Consider the following 19,197-nt stretch of genomic DNA (forward strand, 5'->3'; position numbering starts at 1 on the left):
AACCCCAATAGGGGCTGCTGAGAGCTTGTTACGTTGACTTCGAAAGACCATTTCACTTGCATTTAGGAAACCCACAGGCCTCTCTTCAAAAGCGAACCTTGCCTTCCCTGGCTGGCTTGCCACCTGTGGGAATGTCAAAATACGGTTTAATGTTGAAACAGTAATTAAGACACATCATCCACGGAGGCTCAACGGTTGAGTTCTTTCCCAAGGTTTCCTTCCTGGACTGCAGAAGCCCATTCCAGGTGGGGGGGGGGATGAGGGTGACAATGGAGGAGAAGGGCTTCCTCTGCTGGGGATGGGGGGGGGGGAAGGGCAACAGGCATTGGCCAATTTCAACTGCGCTCAGCTGATGGCAGCAGGGAAAGCAGCCCTCGCCTGCCCTCCTAACGGGGCTCTCCTTGCATAACCCTGGGGCTGCCAGCTGCTGAGGGTTACGTCTTTCCGGTTGCCCTCTTCTGCCTGGGAGGCTGGTGCAGCTCAGACTGGGCCCCCACGCGGCTGGCAACACCACCATGGGCACTAGTGGCCTCAGAGCCCTCCTTCTGGGGCTCCTGGTCCTCTCAGCTAGGCCTACACCCACTGGGGCCGGAGGTAAGCCACAGTTGAAGGTTCCCTCAGCTCTGCCCTGCCTACGGGGAAATGGGGTCTTCCCCTCCATTTCTCCAGCCCTTCTGCTCTCCTTGGGACGGTCTCTTCCTCCCCTGACCCAAAGGGGCTTTTGAGGCTCTGGGTTCCAGTGCAGGAGGGGGATCTGGGCATCAGCAGGTCTGCCAGAGGGAGGGTGCCCAGTGCAGGCTAGCAGCAGCAACCCCCCCTCACTGCGTGGGGCAAGAGGCTCTCCTGGAGGGGTCCAGGGACAAGGACCTGAGCTGGTCTTCTGGTTTGGCACCAGGGCAGAGCAACTCTGATCATAAGGCTGGGCAAAGTCTCAGTTTGAAGGAGGGGGGGGGGCTCAGTCGAGCCTCAGGGGGTGCAGAATCAAGGAACGGGTGTCGGAGGATGTGGCTGCGCAGAGCAAGCGGCAACTTCCCAACTTGCAGGCCTGATCAGACGGGACCCCCTTGCTCATCCAATCACCCTGGCTACTGCCAGCACTTGCCCTGGTCCCCTGTAGCCCCCGGGGGAGGAGGGGCTGCCCTCAGTGCAGGGAAGGGATGCCCACTGCCCACCCGGGAAGAAGTGCTGCTGGTTGCAGGGTGGGGTCCCTGCCAGACGCCGGAGGCAATTAAGAGGCCCCACAGCAGCTTCCCCTTTTCTGAGACGGGGCTGGGGGAGGGGGCGATGGGAAGGGTGAGGCCTGGTGGCACCTTGCGCCTCCTCCCCCACCCCCGTGCCTCGGCTGGCAATTCTTTCCAAGGCCAGACAGTCCAAACTCTCGAATTTCTCCTCGCAGGGAAGGCACTCGTGAGGAACTCTGCCGGGCATCAGAAGTCTTCTCTGGGGACACCAGGAGGCGGTTTGGGGCACGGAAAACACGGCATCTGTATTACTCAATGCCAGTCAGATGCCGACTGTGTAGGAGGGAGGCGGTGCTGCCCCACCGGCTGTGGCTTTGTCTGCCGAGCACAGTGTAGGGGGTAGGTCTCCCCTTTCAGGAATTGGGAGGGGGGAGAAAGGGTGGGACACAGAGGACCTGGAAGGGAACGGCTGGGGTCTCCTTTGAGCCTGACCCCCTGCCATTGGGGACGGAGGCTAGTCGAGGGCCCATCTTTCCCTGGGTGCCAGGAAGGACTGACTGGACATTGAGGGCCTATCCTGCTGGTGGTGGGGTGGGGGGCGTGGTTTGGCCTGGGGGTTCCTAGACCGCAAGAGCAGGAGCCTGGGGTGGGTGTGTGAAGCCCCTGATGCGAAGCAGAGATTCCCACTCCCTCAGAGCTGGACCCCTTCCTTGATGGACAGGTCCTCCTGCCACTCGGTCAAGCTCAGGGCCTGGGAGCCGGGAGGGGGACCAGACTCTGCCACCCCCGGGGGGGGGTCTCTTTCCTGCTTCTCAAGCTGAGTGTCTCTCCTTTCCTTCGACAGGGTTCGTGACACCCTCCCAGGGAGAAGGTCCGGCTCTCGGGATGACCGTTCTGGGATCCAACCCAAAGTGAAGACATAGCTATGCTGAAAGCCTTCCTCCTCCTCCTCCTCCTCCTCTCTCCCTCCCTCCCTCCTTCTCCTCCCTCCCTCCCTCCTTCCTTCTCCTCCTCTCTCCCTCCTTCTCCTCCTCCCTCCCTCCCTTCCTCCCTCCTTCTCTTCCCTCCCTCCCTCCCTCCCTCCTTGCTCTTCCTTCTCCCTCCCTCCTCTATCTAAGGGGTCTTTGCCACTCTGCCTGTTCTTGCTCGCTGCTCTGGCTTCTTGTCCCCCACCCCTTCTGATGGAGATGAGACCCCACCCCATAAAGGTCTTTTCCGTTGACTCAAATCCCTTGTGGTGCTTCCTTGCTCGTCCTCCTTCCCACCCCTGATTTGGATCGTACATCTTTGGGGGCAGCCGCCTGGCTTTGCATGAGTTACCCCTTGAAGAAACCTGGAGGCTCGTATGCCAGCCTGCTGCCCTTTTCCGTGGCCAGGAGGGTGAGAAGCTGAACTAGGGGTCTCCACAGGTGGCAGGGCCTTCTCTGCTTCGGCCCCTTCCCTCGAATCTGACTCTCTCTGGAGGCAGAGCTGGTCTGGTCTGGCTCCTGTGACCGAGGTGCCCCTCTTGTGCCCAGCGTCTTCGGTCGACAGAGAGCAGAATCGGCTTGCAGGGGCCTGGCGAAAGGCTGCCTGCTGGGCATTCTTTGGGCAACCGGATGCTCTGGGTAACTCCCCATGGCCCCCCAGCTGGCCCCTTCCATTAAGGTGGGGAGACCTCTTTGGCCCCCTTGTTTCCAGACAGCGAGATGCCCCTGAAATGCTGGAGAAGACGGGCCCTTCTGGCTGAAGGAGGGACGGTGGGTCAGGTAGGGTCTACTGCACCTGCAGCCAGTGGGGAAACCCAGTGCGAGGCGTGGGAGAGGGAAAGACTCAAGGAGGGAGCAGCTCAAGACCCCTGAGGGGCAGCCCTTGGCAGAGGACTCCTGGGGGGGCACCCCACCCACAACTGGCTCGAGAGCGGCAATGAACGTCTCACACACACAGAGTAACGCTAGTCAGGCTCTCCATGACTCAGCGGAAATATATTTCTTGGACGTTAACCTGGGCACACCAAGGGAGAGCTGATCTCTACCCATGTTGGCAGCCTTAGAGGGTGGAAAGGGCACCATGGGGAGATGCTCTCATCTGGACAGTTGATTGGGACAGGGATGTGGCCCCAGAGGGAGACCCCGAAGAAGCGCCCCCTGCAGGATGGCCCCTTGAGCTCCTGCTTGGGCAGCTGTTCCGGTTTCTGGGGAGGGGGTGCCGGCCCTGCCCTCCCCGGGCTCCCTTTACCTCCCGGAGGCTTGAGGCATCTGAGCCCACCGCCGGCCTCACAGCATTTGTTGGTGCCCGGACAGTCCCTGCCCTGGACACAGGGGTCCTCACAGCATCTTCAGGGACGGAGGGATGCAGATACTCCACTTCACTGGGTGGGGGGGCAGAAGGAGGGTGGGGTCAGACTTTTCCTTCGTGACCTGCCCTTTGCAGCCCCCAGGACAGCACGGTCCCCACACAGCCTGCAGCCCCCTCCCTCCCCCCTGCCCCCCTCCCCATCTCTGCACTCAGGGGGTTTTGCAGACAGTCAATTCATTGGCGAGAATGGCAGCATATACATTTAATACAGGTAGTCCTCGACTTATGACCATAATTGAGCCCAAAATTTCTATTGCTAAGGAAAACATTTTAAAGTGAGTTTTGTCCCATTTTACGACCTTCCTCGCCACAGTTGCTAAGTGAATCACTGAAATTGTTAAGTGAGCCACATGGTCGTTAGGCGAATCTGGGTCTCCCGTGGACTTGGTTTGTCAGAAGGTCGCAAAAGGAGATCGCGTGATCCCCAGGAGACTCAGTGTCCGTCATAAATACGAGTCAGTTGCCGAGGGTCTACATTTTGATCATGTGACCACAGGGATGCCGCAATGGCCATTAAGTGTGAAAAATGATCCTGTCACTTTTTTTCAGTGCCGTTGTAACTTTGATCGGTGGCTATAAGAGCTGTTGTAAGTCGAGGCTTATATTGATCGGGATGCTCCTGACACGGGATGCTCCTGACACGAGTAAACAAACCGTTCGTTTAACGACGGCCTGAAAAAGGTGACTTTCACTCTTACGACCGTCGCGGGGGCCTCCGGGGTCACGGGATCAAAATTCAGACCCTTGGCAACTGGCATGTCCTTTTCTTTTGTTTTTAAAAACCATTTTTCATTGTATAAAATAGAAGGAAAGGAAAGAAAAGAGGAAATGAAGGGAAGGGAAGGGAAGAGGGAAAGGGGGCTGTGAGATCCAAGGGCCGGCTGATCGTCACATGTGCATGTGCACCAGTAACCAGAAGACTAGCTGGCCGGTGCACATGTATGTGCCGGAAACCCAGAAGAGGAATGGGTGCCGCCGCGTGTGCCAGGCGACATGGCTCTGCGTGCCACTTCCAGCATGTGTGCCAGAGGTTCGCCATCACGGGATTAGTTCGATTGTTTGCCTAGTCTTGATCCTGATCTTATTTTTTGCTTATTTGGGTGCTGATTGCTGGTGAGGGAAAAAGTTTTAGTTTTTTAGTTTTTGAAATGCTACGTATGTGTTATTTACCTCTATGTGCCTGTTGATGGCTGACTGGTCTGGGTGACAGCCAGGCTTCCAGGAATTCTCCAGCATTTTTGGACTTAGCTGGGCCTAGGCTGGTCACTGTTTCCCAGTTGAAATTCCGGTTAGATCTTTCCACGTGTTGTGCAATGAAGGAGTTTTCCTCATGCCTTCTGGCTGCTAGTTGGAGTTCTTATTTTTCTTTCTGTTCATGGGTTAGTTTTTGTACTTTATCCTTGACTTCCCTTTCATTGCAAGGCATAATCTTCTACATTCCAGGCTAATTAGCGGCTGGGCCTTTAGATATTGGCCCTCGACACTTTCGTCAAAGAGGACCTTTGCAGAGAGCATTCTTAAGCAACGTGGGGAAAGTTGGACTTGTCCATCAGCCTTGGCCACCCTGGGTCCACTACAGCCTACAGGAAGGATCTCGGGGGGACCCTTTGAACATATTTGGGCCACTCTGTCACTCGCATCACCCAGACCAAAAGCCTGTAGAGATTCTCAGCCACCCAGGTCACGGTTGTCCCAAAGGGGCTTTTTCAGGAGGCAACTGGACTTTCCGGTTTTTTCTTTGAAGACGTTTCGCTTCTCATCCCAGAAGCTTCTTCAGCTCTGACTAGGATGGTGGGGAAGGGAAGGATTTATACTCCTTGCAGGCAGCTGGTCATTGGCATCCTTTTGGAGAGTCCTTGAAGCACTTGGAGCAGGGGTGAAATCCAGCAGGTTCTGACAGGTTCTGGAGAACCGGCAGCGGAAATTTTGATTACTTCAGAGAACTGACAAATACCACCTCTGGCTGGCCCCAGAGTGGGGAGGGAATGGGGATTTTGCAATATCCTTCCCCTGCCACGCCCACCAAGCCACGCCCACAGAACCAGTAGTAAAAAAATGTGTATTTGACCTCTGACTTGGAGGGTTATCTGTGCTAGTGGTCACTGTCACCCGAGTGCTGCTCCTGTCGTCCTTCCATCCCCCACTATCTTGTCAGAGCTGAAGAAGCTTCTTGGGGCGCTGCCCTCTCCCTGCCCGCATCAGGGCCGAGGCTGCCAAGCTGTGAGTCATCCCTTGAGCCTGTGCTCCTGGGGCAAGGAACGGCCTCCCCAGCCAGGAAACAGCCTGAAGGGACAGGCTCGCAGGCCGCTGCCTGGTGGCTGAGTCAATATTTGGCCAGCTTTCCTGAAGCTGGCCAAATATATTCCTATCCTATCCTAGTCTTTATTCTTCATTCACTATTCTAGTCCTGATTCTTGATTCTTGATTTTATTCTATTCTGTTCTATTCTGTATTGTTCTATTCTATTCTTTGCTATTCTGGTCTTGATTCTTGATTCTTGATTCTTGATTCTTGATACTTGATACTTGATTCTTGATTTTATTCTATTCTGTTCTATTCTGTATTGTTCTATTCTATTCTTTGCTATTCTGGTCTTGATTCTTGATTCTTGATTCTTCATTCTATTCCGTTCCGTTCCATTCCATCAACCATTGCTGCATCCTGGGTGTGTATGTGTCACATGATCTAAATTCAGAGGTTTGGCAACTGACTCTATTTATGACGGTCACGTGATCCCCTTTTCCCACCATCTGGTGAGCAAAGCCAATGGGAAAGCCAGATTCACTTAGCAACCGTGTACCCAACTTAATAACTGCATTGATTCACTTAACAACAGTGGCAAGAAGGCAACTCACTTCCCAACGGTCTCTCTTTACAACAGAAACTTTGGGCTCAATTGTGGTCGTAAGTCGAGGACTGCCAGTGTTCCAGGCTCCATAGGTGGCTGCCACTTCCAGGAGAGGAGGAGGCTGAGATTCCCATTTGGCAGGATCCACTAGGGGTGAGTGGGTGGAGGAGTGAGTGCTTGTCAGCCCCACCTGAGGCAGGTCTCCTTTGTGAGTTGGGGGCTGGACTAGAAGATCTCCAAGGCCCCTTCCAACTCTGTTCTTCTGCACTGAGAGGGCAGAAGGGAAGCCCCCGTATCAGAGGTGGGTTTCAGCAGGTTCTGACCACCTCTAGAGAACCGGTAGCAGAAAATTTGAGTAGTTCAGAGAAGTAAAAATTCTGACTGGCCCCGCCTCCATCTATTCCCTGCCTCCCAAGTCCCAGCTGATCGGGAGGAAATGGGGATTTTACAGTAACCTTCCCCTGGATTGGGGAGGAAATGGGGATTTTGCAGTATCCTTCCCCTGGCACACCCACCAAGCCATGCCCACCAAGCCACACCCACAGAACTGATAGTAAAAAAAATTGAAACGCACCACTGCCCCGTATCGTCCCTTGGCTGCAGAGGTCTCTCCCGTAAAGACCGGCTTGGTGGCTCTGATCCAGTGGGGGCTGATCTGGTGGGAGCTGGTGTGCAAATGGGCGTGAAGTGGAATTCCCTGCCAGCCGAGTGTGCAAGAAACCCCAAAGGAGAAGGACGTCCACTGTGGCTGGGTGAAGAAGAGAAGGGGGGGATGGCCGGGCGGTGGGAGACAGATGGAGGAGGCGGCGTGGGAATCTGCTTTGCGGAGACCCTCGGCTGCTCTATTCCAGGAGGGGGCGCTGCAGTCGTTAGTTGGGCTCTGGGAAAGGGTTGAAGGTTCCCCAGGGCCCACCTTCTTTTCGTCCCTGCACAGAGTTTTCCCCTCTGCTGATAGTCCCAGAGGTGCTTTTTCAGGAGGCAACTGGACTTTCTGGTTTTTCTTTGAAGATGTTTCCCTTCTCATCCAAAAAGCTTCTTCAATAAAGTCCAGTTGCCTCCTGAAAAAGCACCTTTGGGACCACCCTGACCTGGATGACGGAGAATCTCCACAGACACTTAGCTATGCAATTTGGGATGAAGACCCTTGGAATGGTGTGAGAGCATGAACGGATTTCCAGAGAAAAAACTGCAGACTACAGGAACCGTTTGCACCACTCAGGTGACCCTGAGGACACAGAGAAACCTCCAAGTGGCCTCAAAGACCCTCCAAAAGGATGCAAATGAGCAGCTGCCTGCAAGGAATATAAATCCTTCCATTTCCCACCATCCAGTCAGAGCTGAAGAAGCTCCTTGGATGAGAAGAGAAACGTCTTCAAAAGAAAGTCGCCTCTTGAAAAAGCCCCTTTGGGACATTCTCCGGATGACAGAGGAATCGCCAGAGAGCCTCTGCTGACAGATGAAGAGAGTAATAACTTCCACTAACATTGAGGATGTGGCTGGTGACTTAGGAACAGGTGGCAGGGAAAGGAGATTCTGCATGGGCAGCTATAATGACATAGGTGTGAAACACACACTTATCTACACGCATAAGCAGCCTTCATGTTACGATATTTTCAGGATCAGACTCAATAAATAAGTTGAGAGTTATAAATTCAAATAAATCACTATTTATTTACATAAGGCATTCTATATTCACTGAATATTCACAGATAGAAGCACAAAATGGACATATGCGGCTCCTTATATATACAATGGGTGGAGCTAGATATGGGAGTGGTGAAATATGAATACATTAAGAAGTGAAGAATAAGTTAACCCCTGATACCCTGTTCATGTACTATTTACATAATGGAGAATAAGGCATTTACTTGTGACAAATCCCCCTCTAAATGCCGATTCGACATAATACAACAATTACAATCAGATTCAGAACAATATAAGACATGTAATTTAGAGGTCAAGTATTTATGTTGCTTAGACGGCAAAGGCTTTGTTAATATGTCAGCTATTTGCTCTGATGTTTCACAATGAACTGCTTTGATAAATCCATCTTGAGATAATTGTCTCACATGTTTAAACTTTATATCTATGTGTCTGGACCTTTGTCCAATAGCATCAGACCTAGATATTTCGATAGCAGCCTTATTGTCTTCATGCATAATAAATGGCAAAGTGGGTTTCTTCCAAATATCAGAAAGTAAATCATTAAACCATACAAGGTTATTTGCTGCTTTAGATAGACAAACATATTCTGCCTCTGTTGTTGAAGTGGCTACTAAATCTTGTTTGCCAGTATACCAGTAAACTGGACAACCGTTAAGGAAAAATAAATAACCAGATGTGCTTTTTCTACATGAGGTATCGCCAGCCCAATCCGCATCGGCATAACATGTGAGGATGGGCTCTTTGACAGTATTAGGTTCCAATAACAAACAGAAGTCTAAACTATTCTTCAAGTATCTTAATATCCTTTTGACAGCTTCCCAATGGTATAGTGATGGTTTGCTAACATGTCTGGACAATAAGTTGAGAGGCAAAGCAATATCAGATCTAGTCCAATTGGAGATATAAAGAAGTGAACCTATGACTGACCTGTAAAATGTATTGTCTTTGAATTCAGGGGATGATTCATCTGTATTCTTCAAAAAATCAATTTGCATTGGAGTATCGCAAGGCTTAGCATTACTTAAATTACATTTATTCAAGAGCTCTATGATTTTGTCCTTTTGAGAAAGCTTAAATCCTCTTCTGGTTTTACTAATTTGAACACCAAGATACTTATTTACTTTACCCAAAGATTTCAATGAAAAATGTTCATTCAGTTTTGTTACAAATGCTTCTCTCCTTTCATTATGTTTACCTATGTACAAAATATCATCCACATAGATCAATACAAATTCTAGTGAATCATCCTCTTTTTTGACAAAGAAACAATTATCAGCAGTAGTGGCATTGAAATTCATAGTTTTGAGTACTCTTACTAAACAATCATACCATTGTTTACCAGATTGTTTCAACCCGTATAAACTTTTATTTAGTAACCAAGTTTCATTTTTGTTTGTGTATTGACTGTGGGGTGCCCTCACATATATTTCTTTATCTAATTTTGCATGTAAATATGCAGTCTGTATGTCGTATTGGAATACATCGAGGTTGAGTGCTGATGCTATAACCAGAGCTGTTTTGACACTCTCTGTTCTTACTGTGGGGGAGTATGTATCTGTATAATCCTCGGGATATTTCTGTGCATAACCTTGTGCAACTAATCTAGCTTTGTATAGAGTATTGCCTCCCTCTAAATTTTTAATTTTATATATCCACCTAGTGCCAATGATGGTTTTGTCCTTTGGTGCAATTGTGGGTGTGAATACATTTAGCTCTCGTAAACTATCCATCTCTTTACTCATGGCTGATTCCCATTTTTTCTTTTCTTCAGGGGGAAGTTTTAACACTTCCTCATATGTGTTAGGTGTTGGTGATTCTCTATCCATATGCATTACATAATCTTTGTATTTGTTTGGCACTTGGTTTCTGCTACTTCTGATTGCTCTTTCTGGTTTAGTATCATTGTCATGCATATACCTTGCTTCCTTTTTTGTTAATGAATCTGTTCTTATTTTATATTGACTATTTGTCCATGTTTTGACTTTATTTTTATGCGTGTCGTTACTATGTTCTTCTCTATTCTCTTTTTCTTGGAGTTTTGTGCCTGAGTTGGTGTTTGGGAATATTTCGTTAAGATGTATTCTAGACCAGTTGGCCTGTTCATGGAACACAGCTGTTCTGGAAACTATAAATTTGTTATTACTATCGATAAATCTGTATCCTTTTGTACCTGTCTCGTATCCCATAAATCTAAGTCTTCTGGATACGTTTTCACCTTTGCGCCTCAATTGTTTAGGTATGTGTACGTCTGCAGTGACTCCAAATATGTGCATGTGTGCTAGTTTTGGTTTTCTGTTATACATTGCTTCATACGGTGTCTTATTTACAATACTGGACCAGGTTCTGTTTTGTGTGTAATTAGAGTATTGTAGGGCTTCTGACCAGAATTGTTTGCCTAAGCCAGCATCCTCTAATGTGCATCTAATCATGGTTTGTAATGTTGAGTTCTTTCTCTCTACCACTCCGTTCTGGAATGCAGAAAATGGGCTAGATGTGTAATGTAATATTCCTTTGTCTTTTAGCCATTGGGAGAATTCCTTAGACATGAATTCACATCCCCTATCTGTCATGATTTGTTTTATTTTAATATTGTGTTGTGTTTCTATACGTTTGTAAAACTCCTTAAATTTCTGAAAGGTTTCATCTTTATGTTTTAATGTGTAAACAAATCCATAACGACTATAATCATCCACAATGGTTAGAAAGTAACGTTTTTTATAAGTAATTGATGGTGTTAATGGACCAACTAGATCCATGTGTACCAAATCAAAAAATTTGTTAGTTGATCTCGTTGACTTCCTAGGTCTGGGACTAGTTTTGAGTTTTGTAGATTTACATACTGAGCATTCCAAATAGTTTTCACAATTTTTTATTTTGACACCTTCTGCATGTTCAGTCATCTTTTGCACTACAGGAAAACTGGCATGTCCTAGTTTCCTATGTAAAACATGAGCACACTCATCGTGAATTGGTTTGCCTATTTTAGGTTTTTTTTATTGTGTGTATCTTTGTGGTTATGAGTTACTTCATGTTCCTCATTGTCACTGTTACTATTGTCTTCATTATCTATTTCATTGTCATCTTCCATATTTGAATCAATGTTGTTTAACCATTTCTCCTTTGTCATTAAATAAGGTAGACCTCCTTTGATTATTACTGTGCCTATGTTTGTTCTGTTTTTCTCTAATGTTGCCTTTCCTTTTGAGAACACAATGTTAATGTCAGAATCTCTGCTTAGTTTTATCGCACTAAGTATGTTATGAGGTATCTCAGGTATTAATAATACCCCCTCTACTTTTCCTAGACCTGGTAAGATTACATTCCCTCTACCTATTACTTGAACCTTTTCTTGATTAGCTACTTTGATTACAAATTTATCTTCTACAAAAGAAGATAATATATTTTTATTATTTGTAGTGTGATTGGTTGCTCCAAAATCAATAAGCCAATTGTTGTTCTCTGGTTGTTGTATGTTAATGTTGTCATGTTTGTCTAGTCCATTCAGTGAACCAGACTTTCTATCCTTTGAATTGTCTCTGCCCCCTCTACGTTCTCTATAGTTGGGTGGACTTCTATACCTATGTCTATCAATGGAAGATTGTCTGTTGTTGTACTTGTTTCTATATTCTGACCTGTGTCTTTCTCTTAGAATTTTAGGACAATCCCTCCTATTATGTTCTCTGGATCCACAATCGTGGCATCTAAATGGTTCATAATATCTTTCTTGAAATGCTACCTTTTTATATTGTTTGTGTTCTATGTGGTTGTTATAACGACTCCTCCTTGAATTGTCTTCAGCTATTAACTTGTTAGATAGACTTTCTATGGATAAGTATCCTAGATTGATTGTGTCTAAATGTGACATATAATTATCCCATGATGGGTCAAGTGAGTTGATGATAACACTTTTCATCATTTGATCTGAAATTACCTCCCCCCTTAAGTGCAGTTCTGCTCTAATTTTGTTTAAAGATATTAAATGTTCACTTATGGAAACCCCTGGCTTTATCCTAGAAGAGCAGAAATCTTTAGACATTCTTGTGGTAGTGGCTACACTTTCACTGTGAAATAAATTAAACATGCATTGAATAATTTCTGAGACAGTCAGATTTTGCTTAATACTGTGATACATGGCTGGGGATACACTGGAAATCAATAAGAAGAATGCTCTATGGTGTAGGCAATCTAACTTTAGAGTCCAAGGTCTTTTTGGGGGGTTAGTAATAAAGAAGAGTAAATTTTCTTTCATAAAGACAACCTGGAGCTGCTGATACCATTCTTGCAAATTAATGCCATCTATTCTCAGCTTTGGAAAGTCATTGGGTAAATTCCCAACATTGTTGGGTCCATTACTTACAACCGGAGGTAGTCCGTGGTCTTGCAAATGACGAAAGTTGCAAAACGGCGTGGGGATGCTTGCGACGAGTTTCCATGATTCTCTCCGCATCTCATGTCTCCCGAAGTTGTCTGCGTAGTCTTGCGCATGCGCGTTGCTCATTTCATTTCTGGAGTCATCGTGAGAGGTTCTCGCTGCTGCAGCTCTCTCGCTCTGTTCTTCTCCCGATGAATCAGTCTCCGGCTCGATCTTTGGAGTCCTGGTGATAGCGGGCGCTCGTTTTCTTTCACTGAAGGTGCTGGTCCTTGGATTAGTCTGCGGCGTGGGGCGGTATCTGCAGGGCTCTCTGGGCTCAGGCGTCGGTGCTCTCGCCGTCTGGATAGGAGCGGGTAGATTTTGAGGCGTTGGCTCGCTCGCTTGTTTTTCGTTGATCTTTTAGTGATCTTCAGTTTCGGTCCAAATGCTGCAAAAAGCGTTTTCATTGCTGATTTTACTTGCATGTCTATTGAATCTTCTTCGTTCTCTGTGTCTGATTCTTCTGAGGTATATATATTTTTCTTCTCTTTCATTTTTGCATCGGGTAAGGCTTTTCGCGCCAGATATTTTGAATCCTGCTTTCCGATTGGCTCTGCTTCGCTCATCTTAGGGGTCTGTTGAAACCAAGATGGCTGCCATTCGAAAATTTGCGCGGGATTGTTGGTTTTCTTCTTCGTTGCGTTTTCATCTGCAATCATATTACTCACTATTTTTGAGTCTTTTGATTTTTCAGTAGCGATGTGCTTCTCTTTCGCTGCTCCGTTGTTTTTTAGTATATCTTGGAGATTCGCGACGAGACTTTCATCGCTCTTTTGGCTTTTTAAAAGTTTCAGTATCTCTGACCTGAGTTCGTTGTTTTCTATTTCGTTTTCTTCTTGGTCATCATCTTCATTTATTATTTCTTCGTCGTCTGTGGTGTATTCTTCGGATTCTCTCGAAATTGCATTCGTGGACTCATCGATTATTTCTCGATCCGCTTCCATTTCTTTGCTGTATGCCCTGGTGTTGGGCCTATCTCTTTTAGACATGTTTAAGTTTTTATTGAGTCAATTCAACCATCCTCTGCTACCAGATTGTTACGATATTTTCAGGATCAGACTCAATAAATAAGTTGAGAGTTATAAATTCAAATAAATCACTATTTATTTACATAAGGCATTCTATATTCACTGAATATTCACAGATAGAAGCACAAAATGGACGTATGCGGCTCCTTATATATACAATGGGTGGAGCTAGATATGGGAGTGGTGAAATATGAATACATTAAGAAGTGAAGAATAAGTTAACCCCTGATACCCTGTTCATGTACTATTTACATAATGGAGAATAAGGCATTTACTTGTGACACTTCATATATCAAATGTTTTTCCTGCCGTTCTGTTTTCTTTTCCTGTTTTTCCCCCCTGCAGCTTCTCTTTTATTTCTGTTCTACTTAACTAAAGACAGAAAATCTGCCTGCTTTGCCTCATTGTCTCTCATTCTCTCTAGACTATCCACATGGAGCCATGAAGGGAGTAGCAGAGTCTGTGTCTCTCCCCCACTCCGACTTTCTCTGGAGTTAGCCCTTTGTAGGGACTGCAAACCCTACAAAGGACTTACTCCAGAGAAAGTCCGAGGGGGGGGGGAGAAACAGAGTGTCAGGGATTTCTGTCTCTGAGAGAGGCATCATCCATGCACTCTCTCTGGAAGCCCACATTGGAGAAGGATGTGCTGCCTCTCAGCTCCTCTTCCTCTGACAAGGGGGTGGGGAAAGACACAAGTCAAGGTGGGGAGGGGAAACCCCCAAAGCGGCCAAAGAAGACACCTGAGACCAAGAGGGCAGCTGGATCCCAAAGCTTTATTGCAGAGAAGAAGGAAATGAGCCCACGGTGGGGTTTAGGGGGAGGGTCTCCAGGGTGGTCCAGGACAGAAGAAAGGTCTCTGGGCCAAGTTGGAACACTGGATCCAATTCTGGTGGGTCTCCTTGTTGGGGGTGCTGTAAAAACAAACATTCAGATATGAGGGTTCTGCCCAGAACGGCCTCCAGTGCTCCCCCCTGCCTCATCTTGCAACCAGGGAGACCCAAACCTGGAATCAGAAGGAATGGCCTGACTGGGAGAGAAGGGAAGCAGTGGGGCAGCCTCCCCTTTGGAGTTATGGGGCTCCATCACTGAGGGTTTCAAACAGGAATAACAGAATTCAGAATAACAGAGTTGGAAGGGACCTCAGAGGTCTTCTAGTCCAACCCCCTGCTCAACCCCACACAGCCATTCCTTTGCTCTAAGCAAACTACACAAGGGACAATGCAACTTACTTTAGCGGGGTTCCCTGCATTCCCACAGGCAAGCAAATTGGCAACACTTCTGCTTCCCAGGGCACTCCCAGTCACTGCGACACTTCACGATACAAATAGAGTTAGTATTTGGAGGAGGGGTGGGACACACCCCGGGTTTTCCTGCAGAATAGAAGATGCCACGGATGAGAACTTCTCCCCCAGAGCAACTGAGGTCCCGTCTCTGGGCCTTTCAGCAGCTGAAGCCTCTCCAGGCACCCAGGATGAGACGTTGCCAGCTGGAGCTGGATCCCCCTCCCCCTCCCTCCCCCAAAGCACGGCCATTTCCCCCTGGGGTCAACCTCCCAGGGCCCTGAGCTGGCCTTGATCACTGGGCTTGGGATCCTGGGGTGGAAACGTGGAGCTTTATATATTTATGTACAGTAGAACCTAATTTGTTCCATAACTTTGGTCGCAACCCAATTTGGTCACGACCCAAACCTAATTTTGGAAATTTGGCGCTTACAAAAAAAAAGTGGCATGGAAGGGGGAAAAAATTATGAATTTTTAAGTCAGAACCCGATTTGGTCGTAGTCAGAAGCGTTCGTGACCAGAGGTTCTACGTATGTGTATATGGGTGTTATGTCTGCGTTTGGGTAGATACCTACCTTCTCTTGAGAGCAGGCAACAGAATTTCATTATTCTTTAAAAATAATTTTATTGAACAGTTTTTTTAAAACAAAAAATGAAACTTTTACAATTTTCTTCTTTCCAACATTTCCACATCAGTTTTCATTTCTTATATATCCATTTTTCTCCCTTCTTTCTATTTAATATCTATACATGATTCTAATATTTATTTATACATATGAAAATATCAATGTACTAAATTACAGATGCATTCTCTGTCCGTTCCCTTTCTACATATTTGTTACTATATTCAAACTCCTGTTTCTTCCGCATTTAATCTTTCCTTGCCCTTTATCGCTCTCCTCTAACCATTCATACCATTTATCCCATACCATCATGTAACATTCTGTTTCCTCCTTGTCTATTTTAATCTAATCTTAATTTCATTTTTAATGTGGAGCAATGTGCTCACAGTAAAAAAATGACAATAAAGTTATTTTGTCTTGTCCTATCCTATCCTATCCTATCCTATCCTATCCTATCCTATCCTATCCTATCCTATCCTATCCTATCCTAGAACAGAACAGAACAATAGAGTTGGAAGGGACCTTGGTCATCTAGTCCACCCCCCTGCCCAAGCAGGAGAACCTATACCATTTCAGGCAAGTAACCCTAACTCTAACTCTGACCTCCTTGTGGGTGTGCTGGGGAGGTCCATCTTGGTCTTCCCTCCCCCTCAGGAAGGGGCTCCAGGGGATGGGGGGGGCAGAGGCTTTTTCTGCTGGCTCTGGAGACCCCCAAGGTCCCTTCCGACTGTGACCAGAGAAGCCCTTCCTTCCTTTGGTCCCCTGGAAGGACAGGAGCTGCAGGGAGTGAGGAGTTCAAGTCCCGCGGAGGCCCCATCCTGCTGACCGCTGTCCTCTGAGCTGGCTCCCCCAGCAGCCCCCTGCCCCCCCTCCAGGCTAAGGAGGAGATTTGTGCTTCATTGTGAGGTTCTTTCTTAGCTGATTATGCTGAAACCAGGGAGCAAGAGGGAGGCATTTAGGCCTAGTAGTTAAAGCACCAGGCTAGAAACCAGGAGACTGTGAGTTCTAGTCCTGCCCTTGTCACAAAGCCACCCTGGGCCAGCCACTCTCTCCCAGCCCTAGGAAAGAGGCAATGGCAAGCCACCCCTGAGAAACCTTGCCAAGAAAACCACAGGAACGAAACTGACTCGAAGGCACAAAAGACCAACAAAAAACCATTAATGGATGAATTCATGACTGTTTCTTCTGTTAGTGTTGCATCATCATTCTTTTGGCCAACCTCCCGGCTCAACAATCCCCCCTTCCAAAGAGCCAAGGAGGGCAGGGCCTTATTCACCAGGTCATATTAACCGTCCCCTTCAAGTTGGCTTCCCTCTATGGGGCTCTTCTGTGCATCCCCTGGTCAGTTCTTCAGTGGTGCAAGTGAGGAGGAGCAAAGATGTTTGTGATGCTTGACCAACAAAGCTTTTGTAGGTGACCAGAGGCCCTCTGGGTGCTGTGGCTTCCCCTGCACACACCATTCCTAAAAGAAAAGACCCTCGGATGCCCAGGAGGGGGAAATACGCTGGCAATCGTCTGTGGAGATTCTCCATCGTCCATCGTCCAGTCCTGGTTGTCCCCAAAGGGCTTTTCCAAAAGGCTTGGGTGGACTTGGCTTTTCCTTGAAGAAGAAGAGCTGAAGAAGCTTCTTGGATGAGAAACGAAACGTCTTCAAGTCCAGTTGCCTTTCAAAAAAGCATTTTTGGGGCACATCGGCAACTTTCGCCCCTGGCTGGGCTGAATCGAGGGAAGGTCTCTGGGGGAGCCCTTCTCTTAGGTCCTCCCTATATATTAACTTAGATCTTGCCAGTCTGCCCTGCAAGGACACTCCAGGAACGGAGAGGAAAATAAAGTAGAACCCCCTCCCCTCCCCTTCATTCCTTTCACTGAACTTGCTGATCCATCCGCCGTCTCTTCCTCAATGGGGCACTTAGCAAAGGTGCCAGGAGAAGCAGAGGAAGCCCCTGGCAGGATCAGCTGGATGGAGCCCTCAGAGAGACTAAGCGACGCTTTGGGGCTGGGATTGTTTGCTGTATGGGGCTGGCAGTGCCCACTTACCTCTTTGTCCCATCGAAGGGGGCAGCTCAGCCAGGAGGGTGAGGAGACCCAGAAGGAGGAGGAGGAGGCCGTGCGCAGCCTTCATGGTGCCCAAACAGCAGGAATGCCAGGCTGGGCTGCCCGGGTGGACCTTTAAGTCCTGCTTTGAGGAAGTGAGAAGATCCCTGGCAGGAATAAGAGGAAATGCAAGGTTTCTCAACGCAACGGACCGTTGACTTGGTGTTTGAAATCAGGCAGGGCAGAGCTGGGGAGCCCTGGAGCTGCTGCTCCTTCCAGGGAGTTACAAAAGATGCTTGCATGTCGGAATTGTCCCATGACTGAAGTTATTGGGAGGGAGCTCTTGAGAAAGTCACGGTCCCCTGTCAGGGTCCCAGCTGAGCCTCAGCAGGATTTGTCTCTCTGTCCTGCAGCATTAAGGACTGGCATGGATAGTGACCACCAGCTGAGGGAACATGGAGGCATCCGGAAAGTCAGGATGCACCCACCGTGTATGGTCGAGATGGTGATGATAGCCATTCAGTTTTGTCCGACTCTTGGAGCTTCTCTGGGCCAGGTGGTCTCTCCACATCTTCCGATCTTGCCCTACTTCCTTCAGTCCTTCTCTGCTCTGGCCGGGGTCAGCTCTGATGCTCTCCAGCCACCGTGTTCCTTAGCAGCCTGATTCCTGCTAACACTTCCAACCATAATTGCTTCCTCCAGTGAATTCCTCCATAAGGCATGGCCAAAGTAAGCGAGGCGCAGTTTGGTGATTTTCCCTTCCAGTGTCATGTCTGGCGTTATGCACGCCATACTTGGTCACCTTTGCTGTCCAAGGTTCTTTGCTGTCCTTTGCTGTCCAAGGACTACGCAGGAACCTTCTCCAGCACAACAACTCCAACCGGTTTTCTTCCTGTCTTGCTTTTTTTGAGGTCCAACTTTAACAACCAAAGGCAGCTATGGGAGACACGATAGAGCGGATCAGTATGGAAGAGGAAGCACCCAACCTCCGCTAGGAATCTAACTCTTCAGCAAGAGGGACCCAGTGGGTTTCCCACATGTGTCCAGGATGGGCAACTTCATTGTCCAGAAGGTGGAGGTGGAACTGCCATACTGGGGGCTTACTGAGGGGTCCTTGGTGCTTTCTGAGCTTGGTGCTAGAAGGGAGAGGGGGTTTTGGAGAGGAGGAGGAAGAGGAGGAGGACTGTAGGCTCTTTGATGTTCTCTGAGCTTGGTTGTTTCCTTGGAGACGTTTCATTACCCAACTAGGAAACATTATCAATGCTAGAAGAGACTGGGGTTTGCAGAGAGGAGGAGGAGGAGGAGGAGAAGGAGGAGGCTGCTGATGACTTTGGGGTCCTTGATGCTTTCTGAGCTTGGCTGTTTTCTTCCAGATGTTTCATGACCCAAACTAGGTAACGTCATCAGTGATGGATCAGTGAAGGCTCACTACTCACGAACAGGCAAGAAAAGGTTGGGGAAGTGGAAGTTGTAGGAATCCTGGTGGAGAGGGACGTGTACTTTACAAGGCTGATCACATGGGAAGGATTCAGTGGTGGGTTGTCTCCGGTTCGGACCGGTTGCAAGAACTGGCAGTAAAACTGGTGGGAGGCTCCGCCCACTGACCCGGACGTCATCAAAAGTGATCTGGGCATGCGCGAACCGGTAGTGAAGGTAAGTAGAATCCACCCCTGGAAGGATTGTAGAAGAAATCTATCATATTTACATCAAGCTGTAGCTTAATATGCAAAATGGTACGCAGCACCATCAGTAATATCCAGATAGATAAGTCATACAGTCAGTGGAAAATG

The 19,197-nt window shown here is 47.9% G+C and overlaps 1 protein-coding gene across 1 annotated transcript; it reads left to right on the forward strand.

Annotated features, from left to right (window-relative positions):
* The first annotated feature begins 515 nt into the window (after positions 1 to 515).
* LOC148114448 (uncharacterized) lies at positions 516 to 2,104 on the forward strand. Its single transcript, XM_087888920.1, has 3 exons — positions 516 to 594; positions 1,397 to 1,580; positions 2,026 to 2,104. The coding sequence occupies exons 1-3, from the start codon at positions 516 to 518 to the stop codon at positions 2,102 to 2,104; spliced, it is 342 nt and encodes a 113-aa protein (XP_087745046.1).
* Positions 2,105 to 19,197: the final 17,093 nt, after the last annotated feature.

Source organism: Pantherophis guttatus, chromosome 3 (assembly GCF_059756535.1).
Source record: "Pantherophis guttatus breed Tessera chromosome 3, ASM5975653v1, whole genome shotgun sequence".
NCBI classification, from domain to species: Eukaryota; Metazoa; Chordata; class Lepidosauria; order Squamata; family Colubridae; genus Pantherophis; species Pantherophis guttatus.

Coding starts and splice junctions, on each gene's coding strand:
- LOC148114448 (XM_087888920.1), top strand. CDS start 516: ATGGGCACTAGTGGCCTCAGAGCCCTCCTTCTGGGGCTCCTGGTCCTC. Junction 595..1,396: donor TACACCCACTGGGGCCGGAG/GTAAGCCACAGT, acceptor TTCTCCTCGCAG/GGAAGGCACTCGTGAGGAAC. Junction 1,581..2,025: donor TGCCGAGCACAGTGTAGGGG/GTAGGTCTCCCC, acceptor TTCCTTCGACAG/GGTTCGTGACACCCTCCCAG.